Genomic DNA, 15,141 nt, shown 5'->3' with positions numbered 1-15,141 from the left:
ACACTAAACATAGAGCTCCCCTATGACCCAGCAATTCCACTCCATGGCATTTACTCAAATGTTAAGAAAAAGGCATACTAAAGCTACTAGCACAGCGATGTTCATTGCCGCATCATTTACCACAGCTAAGATATGGAACCAACCCAGATGCCCCTCAGTAGATGATTGGACCAACGTGTGGTACTTATACACAATGGAATTCTATGCTGCTGACAGAAAGAATGACATCGCCCCATTCATAAGGAAATGGAAAGATTTGGAAAAAATCATACTAAGTGAAGTAAGCCAGACTCAAAGGAACATAGGCTCAGTGATTTCCCTCATTTATAATAATTAGTACACATCTAGGATTCTCCTAACAGAGGATCACAATAGCTCAAAAATTATGTACACATGGTCATACAGGATGAGAGTAAATGAAATGAACTCTAGGATATGGAAACAAGAGGTTTATCTTTGTGATGTACTATGTGAAGTTGTTTTTTTTCCCTTATAGTTAATCTCATGTTGTTGCTGTATCCAAATTTGTCACCTGGTATACTATATACACATTTATTGGTTTATTTGAAATAGGGAAGGGGAGGGGAAAACAAGATGACTGGGTGGGGGTAGGGAGAAGGAAAGGGGGACAAAAACATGAGAAGGGGTATCAAGGTTTGAGAAGGAATGCACCCATTATCTGATGAATGTAACTAACCCCTCTAATTATCCAGCAATAAAATACGATAAAAAGATGCTTTGTATTCATAAACTAGCATGTTGAAAGAAAAATTCTCCTTAAAGAGAATTTTTGAGCGAAAGTTATTACAAAATATTTACAATAAGGTACAGAGTTTTTTTTTTTCTAGTCCTGAGGCTTCAACTCAGAGTCTGCACACTGTCCTTGAACACTTTTGTTCAAGGCTAGTGTTCTACTACTTGAGCCACAGCACCACTTCTGGCATTTTCTGTGTATGTCATACTGAGGAATCGAACCCAGGGCTTCGTGCATGCTAGGCAAGCACTCTACCACTAGGCCAAACTCCAGACCCCTAAAAAAAGGTAAAATTTTTAAAAAATAACAATAACAAACAACAACAATAAATAACCAGTGCTAGAATCATGGCTCAATGATATAGCAATAAACGAATTCAAAACCTGTTGCCAACAGCAGAAAATAAAATGGGCTTCTGTTTCCAGAGTCACATCTGATCAGCTTACATTCAAACTTGAGTATTTTAACACCAGACAAGTGTTCCATGGTGATCCACAGCAGACAAACCCTCCCTGATGTCGACCTTTTGATTAGCCTTTTGTTTGCCACTATGAAAAACTAAGTATCTTTCAAGAACCTTGAATCTGTTGACTTCGCTGCAGTACAATCCCCCTCACCCAATCCCAGCCACTTAGACTGGAAACATAAATTCCTCAGGCATTTGCTAGTTCAAAAGAGTTCTTAATTTCAGGTCCTGGGCAGGAAAAAAAAAAAGACTCTACTATGAGGACTTCTGGGTAACCCTGAGGCAGTATTAGCCAGATTTTATCAAACTTGTTGATAGCTGGAGAGTTTAGTTAGCCCAATCTATGATCAAATAGTTATTTACTAAACCTCTTCTAGCAATTTTAAACATGATAGGCAGGCTGTGAATAAAACCTCTTCTGCAAAATGTAGCAGTTTCATTATGATTAGGGTAATTCATTTGCTTGCAAGAAAATGTAAACAAAATCTCTAATTCTTCTCTCTCTCCATGAGACACTTTTATTCTCCTCCTACTTGCATGTGACGGGTCAACCTTTGAACAGATATTTAGTAAGTTGTTCCATTTGTTTTCCCCATAATCTATGAAGGCAAGAAGAAATGATCTGTGCCTGTTGAGACAAAGGAGAGGAAAGTTATGGATCACAAAACTCAGCGGGTAGCCCTCAATGATGGTAATTTTGTCCCTGCCCTGGGATTTGGCACAGCTCCACCTGAGAAGGTAACATTACTGTCTTTTGGCTTAAGGTTGTATGAAAAAATAAGTGGAGGATGAGTAGAAGCTGACCTGAATTTTCAGGTCTGGTTTCGGGTGTGGTTTGGAGGACACATTTGCCTGTCTGTCTGTGTCTCCAGGCTTGAAGAAGAAAGTTGCAGAGATCCTGTGCATTTATGGTGGGGTCATACAATCCTCACTGAATGTTCTGGCTTTCTCTTCTTTGTCTTCCAGTCTGTTCCATTTCATGGGGGCAGAGATGCTACTTAGCAGTCAAGGATATTGCTGGTGGTCACTTTTTAGATTTGCATGGCAGCAGGATTGTTCCTTTGTTTAGTTCTATAGTTTAAGAACTCTTGAATCCGTAGATATTACAGACTGCCACAAGCATTTTATCTAGCTGCGACCAAGAACAACACAGTGATGGAAACTTGACTGTGGAATTGGTTTTGGGGGGAACCAATAGGCTTGTGCCTCTTGCCAGCCACAGACTGCCCAAGATCCTGTTAACAGGGTCATTATTGATTATCAGACAGAGGAGTATATGCAGAAAGTAAGGTAGCAATCTCTTTGAAGTTACAGATACAGGCAAGTGAAATAATCTCAAGATAAGTGATTTCCTTATCTTACAAAGTGGAGCAAAGCAACAAATAACAATTTGTATTGGCCTTCACCTAACTCCAAGGTCCAAGGAAATTTAGACTCTAATTTACACGTAGGGTAGACCTTGGGTCTCTGTAATCCTGAGTGATTGATCTTTCTTGTGGCACTCTCAGCTTTCTGAGAGTAAGAGAATGGCATTCCAATTCTCTTTATTAGATCTCAGGGCTCAGGATTTACAGGTTCCTACACTTAGACATGATCCAGAAAGCACTGGAGAACTGATGCATGGAAAAAAGAAACAACAACAGAATATTAGATTCTGCTCAGAGTGACAGAAATTACTGGACCTGGGCTATTTATGAGTCTCACTTTTGGTAAATTTCCCTGATAGAAAAGTATAATATTATTTTGGGGGGCTAACTAACAGAATTTAGAAGCAAATCTGAATTCTGGATCTGGGTTCATAAACAATGAATTTGAATCAAAATGAGAGTTGGATCGCTGTGTCCACTGAATGAGGTATCCAATATAAATATCTGCAAGTGAATGCAGACTGAAAAATATTTTCATTCCAGTAGTGTCCAAAGATTGCTCATTATGTGATATGGGCTAATTAAAACTTCAGTGGATCTCATTTTTCTCATACAGAACACAGAAAGAGAGAATATCCAGGGAGGCATTTTGAAGATCTTTGGTAGGTCTTTTTACTTCACATTACAAATTGGCATGCAGGAAGGTATGGAAGAACATACTGCATCTATAGTCACAGTAATTATAATCTTTTCTAAAGAAAGTGGGTTTAATTATTCTGAAAGAGGGTACTTCCTTTGCAAAGTCTTTTCAGGATAGTTTGGTTTCTTACATATATATATATATTTTTTTTTTGGAGACAGTATACTTTTTAAAATTATACTTTACTTCCAGATTACTACCATAAGACACATATTGCAACAAAGTGAATCATTTGAGTATTTGGTTTCTCAATGCCTTTAAAAAGGTTATATGCTTATGCTAGATGCCCGTGGTTCATGACTGTAGTTTAGCTATATAGGAGGCCGGGATCTGAGTGTCTTGGTTCAAAGCCAGCTAGGGCAGGAAAGTCTGCCCTAATTAAGCACCAAAAAGTTGGAAGTGGAGCTGTGGCTCTCATGGCAAACAAAATTCTCAGGTAGTACTCTGAGTTCAAATCCCAGAGCAAACCCCCCCTTCCACATATATTGTGTTTACAATATGTTACAGACCAGTAAGGATGCATACCTTTTATTCCTCTCCTCACCCCTTTTATTTAGCCACAGCTCCTTCCAACCTCTCCCATTTCTCCCCCTCCTTCCCTCTCTTCTTTCCTTCCTTCTTCTTTTACTCTGGGTGTGTGTGTGTGTGTGTGTGTGTGTGTGTGTGTGTGTGTGTGTGTGTGTGTGTGTGTGTGTGTGTGTGTGTGTGTGTGTGTGTGTGTTTCTGGTCTATAATTAGTTGTATTAAAGAGTTGCCACTTAACAAAGCAGTTTATGAATGCACTATATCTTGATCAATGTTCTCTCCCCTCTCTCCCCTACCCACTTCTCCCCCATTCTTCTTAATTTTGTTCCATATACTTTTTTTTTTTGGGTGGATGATGGAGCTTGAACTTGGCCTGGGCACTGTCCCTGAGCTCTTCAGCTCAAAGGCTACCGCCCTACCCTTGAGCCAAGTCCCACTTCCCATTTTCTAGAGGTTAATTGGAAATAAGTCCCAGGTCCTTTTGTGCCTGGGCTGGCTTTGAACCTTGATCCTCAGATCTCAGCCCCCTGAGTAGCTTGGATGGCAGGTGTGAGCCACTACTCTCGGCTACTTTGCATTCTTATCTACTCCTTCTCTTTACTTGTCTAACCCTTTCCCCTTGATCCCACCTCACCCCTTTCAAGTATCCACTTCTTGGTGATTATTTCACTGAACTTTGCCTTTCTAAGGAATTACACTATTTGAGTTCTCCCCTGAATTTTATCGTATTTCAGTTAAAACTAGCACTTGCACACCACTAGAAGACTTAAGAGAAGTGCTCATTTTCAAATGGATACAATCTGGAAACTGAGCATTTGGCTTCTTACCATGATCTGACTGATGATGAAGATAATTCTTTTTTAACTATGTCACTAAATATTAGGGTTTGTGCAAATCTCATTTTCTTGGTAGACTGTAATTTTATGTGTGTGGTATTGGAAAATGTGTATTAAATCAGCCACTTGGGCAATACTAGAAATGTAGTCTGTAAACAGCTTCCGTGGTTGATGGTAATTTGTATTTCTTTCTCAAAAACGGATTGCTGTGAGATTCATAGCACTGAATGGAATGCATCAGCAGAAGGCTCATTACATTTTGCACTAGATTTCCTCTGTGATTCCCGCCTCCCTCCGATCCTGTTTTCTGAAATGACTTTCCTTTGTATCCTCTCCATAGAAATAACAGCCATGGCTATAACTGTATGATTAGGCTGGTGAGTCTTTGCAGAAAACATAGGGGTGATCTCCAATGCCAGTGATAAACTAATGATTGATCAGTACTGCAACTGTTCACAGGATGACCTTGAACTAACCCAAGACATGAGGAAAAGACTCCTGAGAAGGCAGTGCCCGTGTTTGAAATATCTCTTATCCCCTACCCAAATGCTACTTTTGGTTATTTTTCTAGGTTCCTATGAGTGCAGTTCTGGAAGCCACAAAACATGCCATAGATGCTGGGTTTCGCCATATTGACTCTGCTTATTCGTATCAAGTAGAAGAGGAGGTAGGATTGGCCATTAGAAGTAAGATTGCAGATGGCACTGTGAAGAGAGAAGACATATTCTATACTACAAAGGTAATGCTACATGGGCTGCTGTTGCATATTTATCATTATTGCATTTATATAATATAGTATATTATATATTTATAGTTTAATTAGTTATGTTTATATTGATTATTATTATAGAGAAATACAATAGAATTGAAGATGCATTGTATTCATAAACTGCTTTGTGGAATGGCAACTTCTTTATACAACTATTTAAAATAATAAATATAGTAACTTCTTTTTACAACTACTTAAGTATACACACACATATTAAAATAAGAAATGACTATGCATTTGGGTCAATAGTAGCTCAGTAAATTAGTGCAACTTTTGCTAGCATACATTTGTATAGTAAAATTATGATCCAAGCCTGGTAAAGATGATATCATTATTTGATAGGTGTCTACATTTCCGACTTCAATGTGAAATTAGTGTTCTGAATTTCAGATGATAAAATCAGACAGAACTGATCAGGTTATATCTTTTCTTATCTCATTAGTCATTTTCTAAAATCTCTTATTCTAAATTTCAGTCTTCACATTGTCAATAAGAGAGAGCAATATAAGAGACAACTTTTTATGTTAAATAGTATAGCTAAAGTTCTTTCAGTATTGTTCAGGACATATTAACATATAGTTTTTCTCTTCAACTGTAAATTAAGTATACAAAAGGAGTACTAATTTTGCTTATTTATTTGAATAGATTAGGTATTTGGGCAAATGTTGTGTACAACTACTCTGTAAGCTCACACATATTTCAGATAATGGGCATTATTTTTTAAAAATCTTTATTTCCTAATGAACCTCATTTTGAGTTCAATAGATGTACTGGCAAAACCCAAACAGGTAATAAAGTCTGTATGTGTGAGATAGGTGAGTGGAAACAGAAGAAGGAAGTGTGTTTCTGCTGTGTTTTCTATTGACCCGAACCAGTACAAAATGTTTCTATATTAATTGAGTCAAAGTAACAGAATTGGCTAACATAGTAATTGCTTCCTTTAACCTCTGCAGCTGTGGCCCACTTTCTGTCGTCCAGAGTTGGTCCAATCTAGCTTGGAAATATCGTTGAAGAGACTTCAGTTGGACTATGTGGACCTTTTCATTATCCACTTCCCGATGCCTTTGCAGGTAAACAGTGTGTGTTCCAGACGAGCAGTGGTGTCAACACGTCCCTCAGTTCCTTGGACGGTTGAATTCCGACTTTGTTCAGTGGATGTATACATTATTATGCTGAAGGAAATTCTGAATAGTAATTCCTGATTTCCTTTGAGTGATTTTTCTAAACGCCTCATTTTTGAATTTTTATTTCTTGCCTCTATGAGAAAAGAGTTTTTTTTTTTAAATTAGAAGGTATGTTTAATTTGTTTCTCACATTTGGCTGCTGTCAATGTGAGCAAGGCAAAGTTATTCAGACAATCGTTATTTCTCTTTCTAGAAAGCTAATACACTTGAAAGTGAGCCTTCTATTATAATGAAGATATAGCTCATGGAAACCAAGAGAAAATCCAAGTTGTGATTAGAGAAACTTGCACAATGAAGAGTAGGAGATTGTCTCCAATTCAGCCTCTGTTCAATCCCTTTTGAAAGGGCCAGTTGTACTAAATATTCTTAGCTAACAGTGAGTTTCAAACAAAGAGAAATCAGAATCCAAACTGCTAAACCTACTTCCACTAATATCTATCTTCAGAGACATAAAGGTTAGAAGCTCTCTGTGATTACCATGAAATCAAAATATTATCGTGAATGATGGCACTGTAAGTATAGCACAAAACACTGAAGCCGAAAGTAGTTGGATTTTCATAGGGAAAAGAATTGAACATTAAAGTCGATGCCTCAGGACCTTGAAAATATAGCAGCAGCCATGCTCAAGCCATACTCTCTGAAGTATCCCCCAAATTCCAAAGCAGACACCAACACTCTGACAATTGGGATAGGAATCTTTTATTAGTTACAAAGCTATTGCTCCCCAGTATTTGATGAGAACAGCCCTGAGCCTCAGTGGGGTTGGTTTTAATAAAGGTAAAAATAAAAACTACGTTCAGGTTGCCAGTCAGATTCTGCCTAAGCAAGAAACAAGCAAGCAGTTATAGAAGCAAAGTTTTGTGGTTAGCTTTGCAATTTTGTGTAACATAAACAAACTTTCCTCAGGGCGTTCTGACCTTGTTTATCTTATTGCAGCTAAAAGGTTAATGACCATAGAGACCATAGAACATTTTCTTTCCCTGAATCATCTCAGGCAGGCTTTAGGTCCCTCTGGGCCTTCCGGTTTGAATCCCTGACTCCCTGGTTCCTTATTTCTCATTAATATGAGTCTGGAATCTATCACTCTCCATAGTCACTCTTTCCTTTGTCTTTCAGTCATGTTCACAGACCTAGTTTCTTGAAACGGTGATCAATAAAACTACCATAAATAGCCCAGCACCAATGGCTGGTGCCTGGCATCTTAGCTACTCAGGAAGCAGAGATCCGAGGATCATGGTTTGAAGCCAGCCCCAGAAGGAAAGTCCATGAGACTCTTATCTCCATTAAGCTTCTCAGAAAAAGCTTCAAGCGACACTATGGCTTAAGTGGTAGAGAGCTAGTCTTGAGCATAAAGCCCTGAGTTCAAGGCCCAGGACCTGCCAACCAAAACAAAACAAAACTACCTCCATCATCTTTTTGATGGAGTTTTAGATGGCACTACATTATATAGAAGTCTTGTTGTAAAGTTATGGAAAACTACATTGTCATAAAAGTATTTCTAATAAAAGTTATTGAATTACATAAGTAAGAAATCTAAAGCTAAGGTTAGCAGTTCTTGTTCTTGGAAATGGTCTTCTCTGTCTCTCAGATCTCCATTCCAATAGATTTATGCACTCTTATCTAATCAGTTGCTGTGGGTCAGTAAAACAAAAATAACTTTGATTTTTCCAACATCTGCTTTACTGTTGAAGAAATTTTGATTGCACTGTTTGATTCATACTTGTGTCCTTGGGCCCACATGTGTCTAAGGGGGTTTTGTTTTAGATCCTGAGTATATCCTTGCTATATATCAAGGCCATGTAATTATTGTCTTTACCAAGGAGAGGCATTCACCACGTGCCACCTGAGGAAAATATAGGGACTGACAAAAGTAACATAAATTAGATCATATCGTATCTTTGGAAATCATTACTAAACATATAAAAGGTATAAAGGATTAAATCCTATCCCTGAAGGCCATGTCTACTATTTCAAATAGAAAATATTTTTTCAATTATAAATATCTAAGTGTTATTTTTACCTATTTCATGAGTGTTTTTTGGCCCAGTCCAAAGTTTCTTAACAGTGTGATGAATCCTAGCAATCCCTTAAATGAATGCTGTTTGATGCAATCCCTTAAATGACTATCTCTTTTCCAGCCTGGAGACAAAATGCTGCCACGTGATGAAAATGGAAAACTATTATTTGACACAGTGGATCTCTGTGACACATGGGAAGTGAGTCTTTGGAGGGCTCTGGGAAAGGAATTTAGCTCTGATTTCACCTATGAGCACAGGATTGGTTTTTCAAGGCTGGATCTAGAGAATTGTGCCCCTCCAAAGAGATGCTTTGGTGGAGTGGTGAGAGAAAGTATTCATCATTGGAGACTCTCCTGTTTTTTTCTTTTCCTAAATAGAACACCAAGAATTCTCTCTTACATTCTCTATCTCCTTCACTTACTTGACATTTGTCCTCTTTTAGAGAATCCATAGCATTAGCATCCTTTTAGCACTTGTTGGAACACATCTTGATTTGAAGATAGCTATACAAGCAATTGTTCTGATTCTCTCCCTAGGCCATGGAGAAGTGTAAAGATGCAGGGTTGACTAAATCCATCGGCGTGTCCAACTTTAATCGCAGACAGCTGGAGAGGATCCTGAACAAGCCAGGACTCAAGTACAAGCCTGTCTGCAATCAGGTGAGTGTCCTTCATCTATTTATGTCCTTCCTTCCCTTCCTTTCTTCCCTTTCTTTCTTCCTTCCTTCCTTCTTTCCTTCCTTCCGTTCTTCCTTCCTATGAGAGTGCCATTAAAAACAAATGGCTGCTTTAATCTTTCACTTTACATTTCATGGTACACAGCTTTTTCTTAATTCAACTTATTTGCCATAGACATTTACCTTTCATATTAATAGGAAGACTTCATATAATCTGATAACTTTTTGTCTCATCCATGTCCAGGTAGAATGCCATCCTTACCTTAACCAGAGCAAACTGCTGGATTTCTGCAAGTCAAAAGACATCGTTATGGTTGGCTATTGTGTTCTGGGAACGTCTCGAGATTCAAGATGGTAATAAAGAAAAACAGGGAGTTTACACAACCCACCAGAGTTGATGGAGCATTTTCAGGCCTACAATACTCAGGGTTTCTAGAGTTGAGTCTGCACTTGGTTAGTCAGAGGGGAGAATTTACTTGCCTGGTTCTGGGGGATGGGCACAGTTGAGATACTACCATGGACTCCAGAGTCTGTTCTGGCGATCCCTCTGAACAAAGGGCATACACAGCTTCTGGAGTCCAGCCTCGGCCTCTCCTTCCAGGGTGGACCAGAGCTCCCCAGTTCTCTTGGAAGACCCAGTTCTGGCTGCCATTGCGAAAAAGCACCAGCGAACTCCAGCCCTGATTTCCCTTCGCTACCTGCTGCAGAGAGGGCTTGTGGTCCTGGCCAAGAGTTTCAACGAGAAGCGGATCAAAGAGAACATGCAGGTGATGAAGGGTGTGTGGCAGGATGGATGCTACGTGATAACCGCATCACTTGTGCTTCACTGTGAGACCTCAGGACAGGTGTGAGGAGTCCACTGCTGTGTTACTACGTGACAACTGGATCACTTGTGCTTCACTGTGAGACCTCAGGACAGGTGTTACTGCTGTGTTACTACTGACACATATGTGGTCCAAGGTCATTTTTTTTTTTTTGCTTGAATTCAGGGCCTGTTCTTAGTCTTTTTCAAGGCCAGAGCTTTACCACTAGAGCCACAGCACCACTTCTGGCTTTTTCTGTGTATGTGGCACTGAGGAATCAAACCCGGGTCTTGGTGCATACTAGGCAAACACTCTACCACTAGGCCAAATTCCCAGCCTTACAAGGTCATTTTTTTTTTAAACATGTTTTTCTTCTATCCAAGTGACAGGAAAGACAAGAAGGTTGGACAGAATCAGGACTGGCCAGAAAACAGATTTTGCTGTGAGCGTAAGTCAGCAGTGCTCTATGGAACCCTATGCAAATGACAACTCCTTTTCTTCTTTTTTTCTCTTATCTATCCAGGGCTAGGAATATTTTTTTATTGTAATTAATAGAAGAGTTACAGTTATATTGGCCAGATAGAAGGTGCATTACTTCACAACCATTGATATGCCTTCTCATGCTTTTGTCCCTATTTCCCTCCCCCCACCCCTTCACCTCACCTTGTTTTCCCCTTCTCCCTTTCCTATTTCAAATAAACAAATACACGTACATACAATATACCAGGTAACAAGATAAGATACTGTAACAATATGAGAATAACCAAGGGACAACAAATGAGATAAGAGATAACATAGTACATTAAGAACAACAATCACAAATTATATAGTTCTTATTTCCATATCCTGGAGGTCCTTTCATTTAGCCTCATCCTATATGACCTTATGTATCTAGGTTTTGAGCTATTGTAATTCTCTGCTAGGAGAGTCCAAGGTTTGTACTGATTATTACAAATGAGGGAAACCATTGAGCCTATGTTCCTTTGAGTCTGGCTTATTTCACTCCTTTTCTCCTTTTTTGAAATGCAAGAATTGGATTGTGTAGTTTTATTTTGAATTTCCTTGAATACACCTACAGTTTCATATACATAAACTTGATTTTCTCTTTTTGTCAAGTGCTCGTTCAAGTCTATGCCCAATTATAGAGGTTGACTGTCTTACTATTAAGTATGAGACAAATTATTCAACCATGAGAGGCAGCTATTTAGAAAACCATACCCACAGCTTGCTTACTTAAAACTGTAACATAGTAGTTTAACTAAGAAATCATTTGTGAGTCAGGTGTGGGTGGCTCATTCCTGCAATCTTAGCTACTCAGATGATCTGGAGACTCATCAATTGTAGCTTGCCAATACAGAAAAGTCCATGAGACTCGATCTCTGAAATAACTGGTAAAAATCATGGCTGGAGGAATGACTCAAGTGATAGACCCATAATGCAAGCTGGGTCAATGTGAGGCCCAAGGGTTAAAGTCCTGGTATCTCCAATTTGTTACTCATGAAGGTTAAGAGTAACAGTAAATACAGATTTACTTGAATATTTCTTTTATTCTGGTGTGGCCTCCCTCTTATATCTGTAGTTAATTTCTCATGAATCTACAAGAAAACGAAGTCATCTGCATCAGGTTGCTGAATGGATAATGCCAACAGTAGAACAAACTGGAAGATCAAATGATGTTTCTTCCATATGTTTATATCTATACCTATATCTGTCTATCTGTCTATTCGTTAGCCAACTAGTCCAGGCTTCACCTCATTTCATGGCTGATTCCCTCTACACAGACTTAAACAGTATTTCTGTTGTAGCTCTGGACTTGCACAGCATTGTTTCTAACAAATTCTATTTGAGAAAAATGTAAGTTATAGGCCAGACTGGATTTAGGGGATAGTAGGGACTACTTCTTAAAAGAGTAAGAGTCTGGGTGCTGGTGGCTCATGCCTGTAATCGTAGTCATTCAGGAGTCTGAGATCTGAGGATGGTGGCTGGAAGCAAGTGTGGGCAGGAAACATCCATGAGAATCTTATTGCCACTTAGCCAGCAAAGAATTAGAGGTAGTGTTGTGGCTCAAAGTGGTAGACTGCTAATCTTGGGCAAGAAAAGCTCAAGGACAGAACCCAGGCACCAAGTTCAAGCCCCATGTTCAAGTAAAAAAGAATGTTGATAGTGGCTATAGGCACTTGTAAAATATTGGGGATTATATTTTTTCTAATCAACTACAGTTGTCTATTATAGATACTAATTTTTAAAAAAGCTCACAAGTGGAGGATGCTCACATTATGAACAAATTTTAACTCAGTGTAATAAACTTGATACCTTTCTTTGTGAATGCTTTACAAATTACATCTTGACAGCATACATTAGTTTACTGCTGGACTCTGTATAAGTGTTGCGGCTTTTTTCTTCTAATTCAGTGCTTAACTCATCTGGAAGTGGTTTTTAAATTTTTTTTTTGATCAATTCTATGTGAAATTTTGTCAATTACATGGGTAAGTCTGCAGGGACAGCTTAAGGTCACACACAGTTATTACAGTTATTAAAGTTCATCTATGCCCATGTTTGAGTAATTTCAGCTTTGCTTTTACTCCAGTTGGAGAGCTCCTTTTTTCTGTAGTGTTATGCAGTTTTAGAGTAGTGTATAAAAACTTAGATTTCTCTTAGTTTTTTAATATGGTTTTTTAAAATTGTTTTTTTTAAATATGAGTGCTTTGCTTGATATCTTCACAAAACTTTGGGATCTTTTTAACTCTCATATTTTGCCTCTGTATCACTTGGACTTAAGACTGCCGACACACAGTATGAACATAATTTAAAAAATTCTATTTCTGCAATAGGTGTTTGATTTCCAGTTGACATCAGAGGACATGAAAGCTATAGATGGCCTAAACAGAAATTTCCGCTACAATACTGCCACGTAGTAAGTAATCTTGTTAAATATGTTGCCTCAATTTATATTCTGAGGAGGAATATAACATATGTGTTAAAAGTTAGCTCAATATGTGGAAGAAAGAGGACAGTTTGGAGGAGACAGGAATTTTGGGGAATTCTCTTCCCAGACTTTATCCAGAACTCTGTTCTGTGAGTGGGAGCAGAGACCACATGCCTCTCTTCACTTCTCATGGAACTTTCTAGATCATCCTCGCTGAAACTACACTTCTAAGGAGGCATCTTTATTCTATGCAGTGTTTGGATACTCCAAGCACACTTAGAACTGTGTGTGTCTCAAAGGAAATTGTCCTTTTCTCTCCATTTCTTATCATATTAGGGATGCCTCCATTATTCTTGTAATTCAAATTAGAGACTAGCATGTATTCTACATGGAATTGTTTGTTAGATCCTGTCAATTTATTGACTTTGATACTTTTTATGATCTCTTGCTTCCTTTTTTGTAATGATACATTTTTTCAGTACTCAGACACTGCTTTTGTCTAGGAAACAGCGGATCTTAGCATGGTCAATAGAAAGTGCTCATTTTAGCTTCTGAAATTTGGAGAGCCCAATCAGAGAATGGAAAGTGTTTTAGATCACAGAGGACAGAATCTGGAGACTATAGCCCCAATGAAGGAAAGAATTTACAGAGGACAAGCCAGTCATCACTCTTCCTCTTATAACTCTGAAGTCATAGAAACCAAGAAAGGATGGACATCACAAAAGAGGACAAACAAGAGAATCAATTCCTTCTGCTTGTATGAATTAAATTTCATAGTAGAAATAAATGGCAAAACATATAGAGAACTTGCTTTTCCACCTTATAAATGGAATCATCAGACTCATATTATGTGTTGTGTTCCAATTTCAGCTTAGCTGGACACCCAGATTTTCCTTTTCATGATGAGTATTAATGTGAAGACTTCATAAGCCCCTGCTTATGCATGACTCTGGTTGTCTGGAAGACACAGAATTGGTATCTGGTACCCTATGGCATCCATCCTTTCACACTCAGCTGGAGGTCTAGAAGGGAAGACACTAAATTCTTGCCACATTCTGAAAAATAAAATAAAGGCTTTTCTTTCATCCTACATAGTACTGCTTCTATTATTTGAATGCTTTGTTTCTTTCTGACTGCTTAATCCTCAATATTTCATTTACCTAGACGTAATGGGCAGATGTGGACATGAAAAATAGTCATGCTGTAGATCTATCTAGGGTGGAAGTACCAACTTATTTCAATTGCTATGGAATTGCCATTAGAACGTATTTATCAGGGGCTGAGAGTTTGGCCAAGTGGTAGAGTGCTTGCCTAGCATGCATGAAGACTTAGGATCTATTCCTTGGTACTACACACATAGAAAAAGCTGGAAATGGTGCTGTGACTCAAGTGGTGGAGCTTTACCTTGAGAAAGCCCAAGGCCAGTGCTCAGACCCTGAGCTGAAGGCCTGGGACTGGCCAAAAAATATCAGCAGTGTTCTTTATGCCCCATCTCCCTTTATCATTTGTGGGGCTTGAACTCAAGACCTGAGTGATGTCCCTGATTTCTTTCATGCAAGGCTAGTGCTCTACCACTTTCAGCCACAGCTCCATTTCCAGCTTTCTGGTGATTAATTGATGATAAAAGTCTCATAGGGACTTTTCTGCCTGGGCTGACCTTGAACTGCAATCCTCAGTTTTCAGCCTCCTGAGTATCTAAGATTACTGGCATTAGCCACCAGTCCCTAGCTTCTTAACAGCCTTTGAGGAATAAGAAATTATACTGCTTTTTAATTCACAGTTCTTAGCCCAGAAGGTGAGATACATATTGGAAAGGGCCTACAGGTCTTAGGAACCCTGCAAATAAGCTCAAGCTCAGAGCTCCAGGAAACTATGGAATAAGGTCTCTGTGAATAACAAGCCAGAAATTGAAGAGGAAAACCAATTTGGAAGATTTACTAGGAAACAATTTACAGAAAGGAAATAAACACACTTCTGTTTTAGAAATAATATCAGATTTTTGTTAACTAGGGAACTTTCCACATATTTCATTCAAGATATTGAATTCAAGAGCTAGGTCTTTTCTGTATTTTCAAGTCCCTACTGGACTTCAATGGGAAAAGAAACCAAAGAAAGTT

At 38.6% G+C, this 15,141-nt stretch overlaps 1 protein-coding gene across 1 annotated transcript; it reads left to right on the top strand.

Moving 5' to 3' along the window:
* Positions 1-1,802: 1,802 nt before the first annotated feature.
* LOC150045877 (prostaglandin-E(2) 9-reductase-like) lies at positions 1,803-13,948 on the top strand. Its single transcript, XM_090318823.1, has 9 exons — positions 1,803-1,958; positions 5,220-5,387; positions 6,371-6,487; positions 8,740-8,817; positions 9,156-9,278; positions 9,540-9,649; positions 9,897-10,062; positions 12,930-13,012; positions 13,895-13,948. Exons 1-9 carry the CDS (start codon positions 1,875-1,877, stop codon positions 13,935-13,937), a joined length of 972 nt encoding a protein of 323 aa, XP_090174949.1. The 5' UTR covers positions 1,803-1,874; the 3' UTR covers positions 13,938-13,948.
* Positions 13,949-15,141: the final 1,193 nt, after the last annotated feature.

The sequence above is a fragment of the Megascapheus bottae genome, chromosome 26, assembly GCF_031878675.1.
Source record: "Megascapheus bottae isolate mThoBot1 chromosome 26, mThoBot2.hap1, whole genome shotgun sequence".
In the NCBI taxonomy this organism is placed as follows: Eukaryota; Metazoa; Chordata; class Mammalia; order Rodentia; family Geomyidae; genus Megascapheus; species Megascapheus bottae.
The sequence above is the reverse complement of the archived record's forward strand: the minus strand, read 5'-3'. Positions and strand labels throughout refer to the sequence as shown.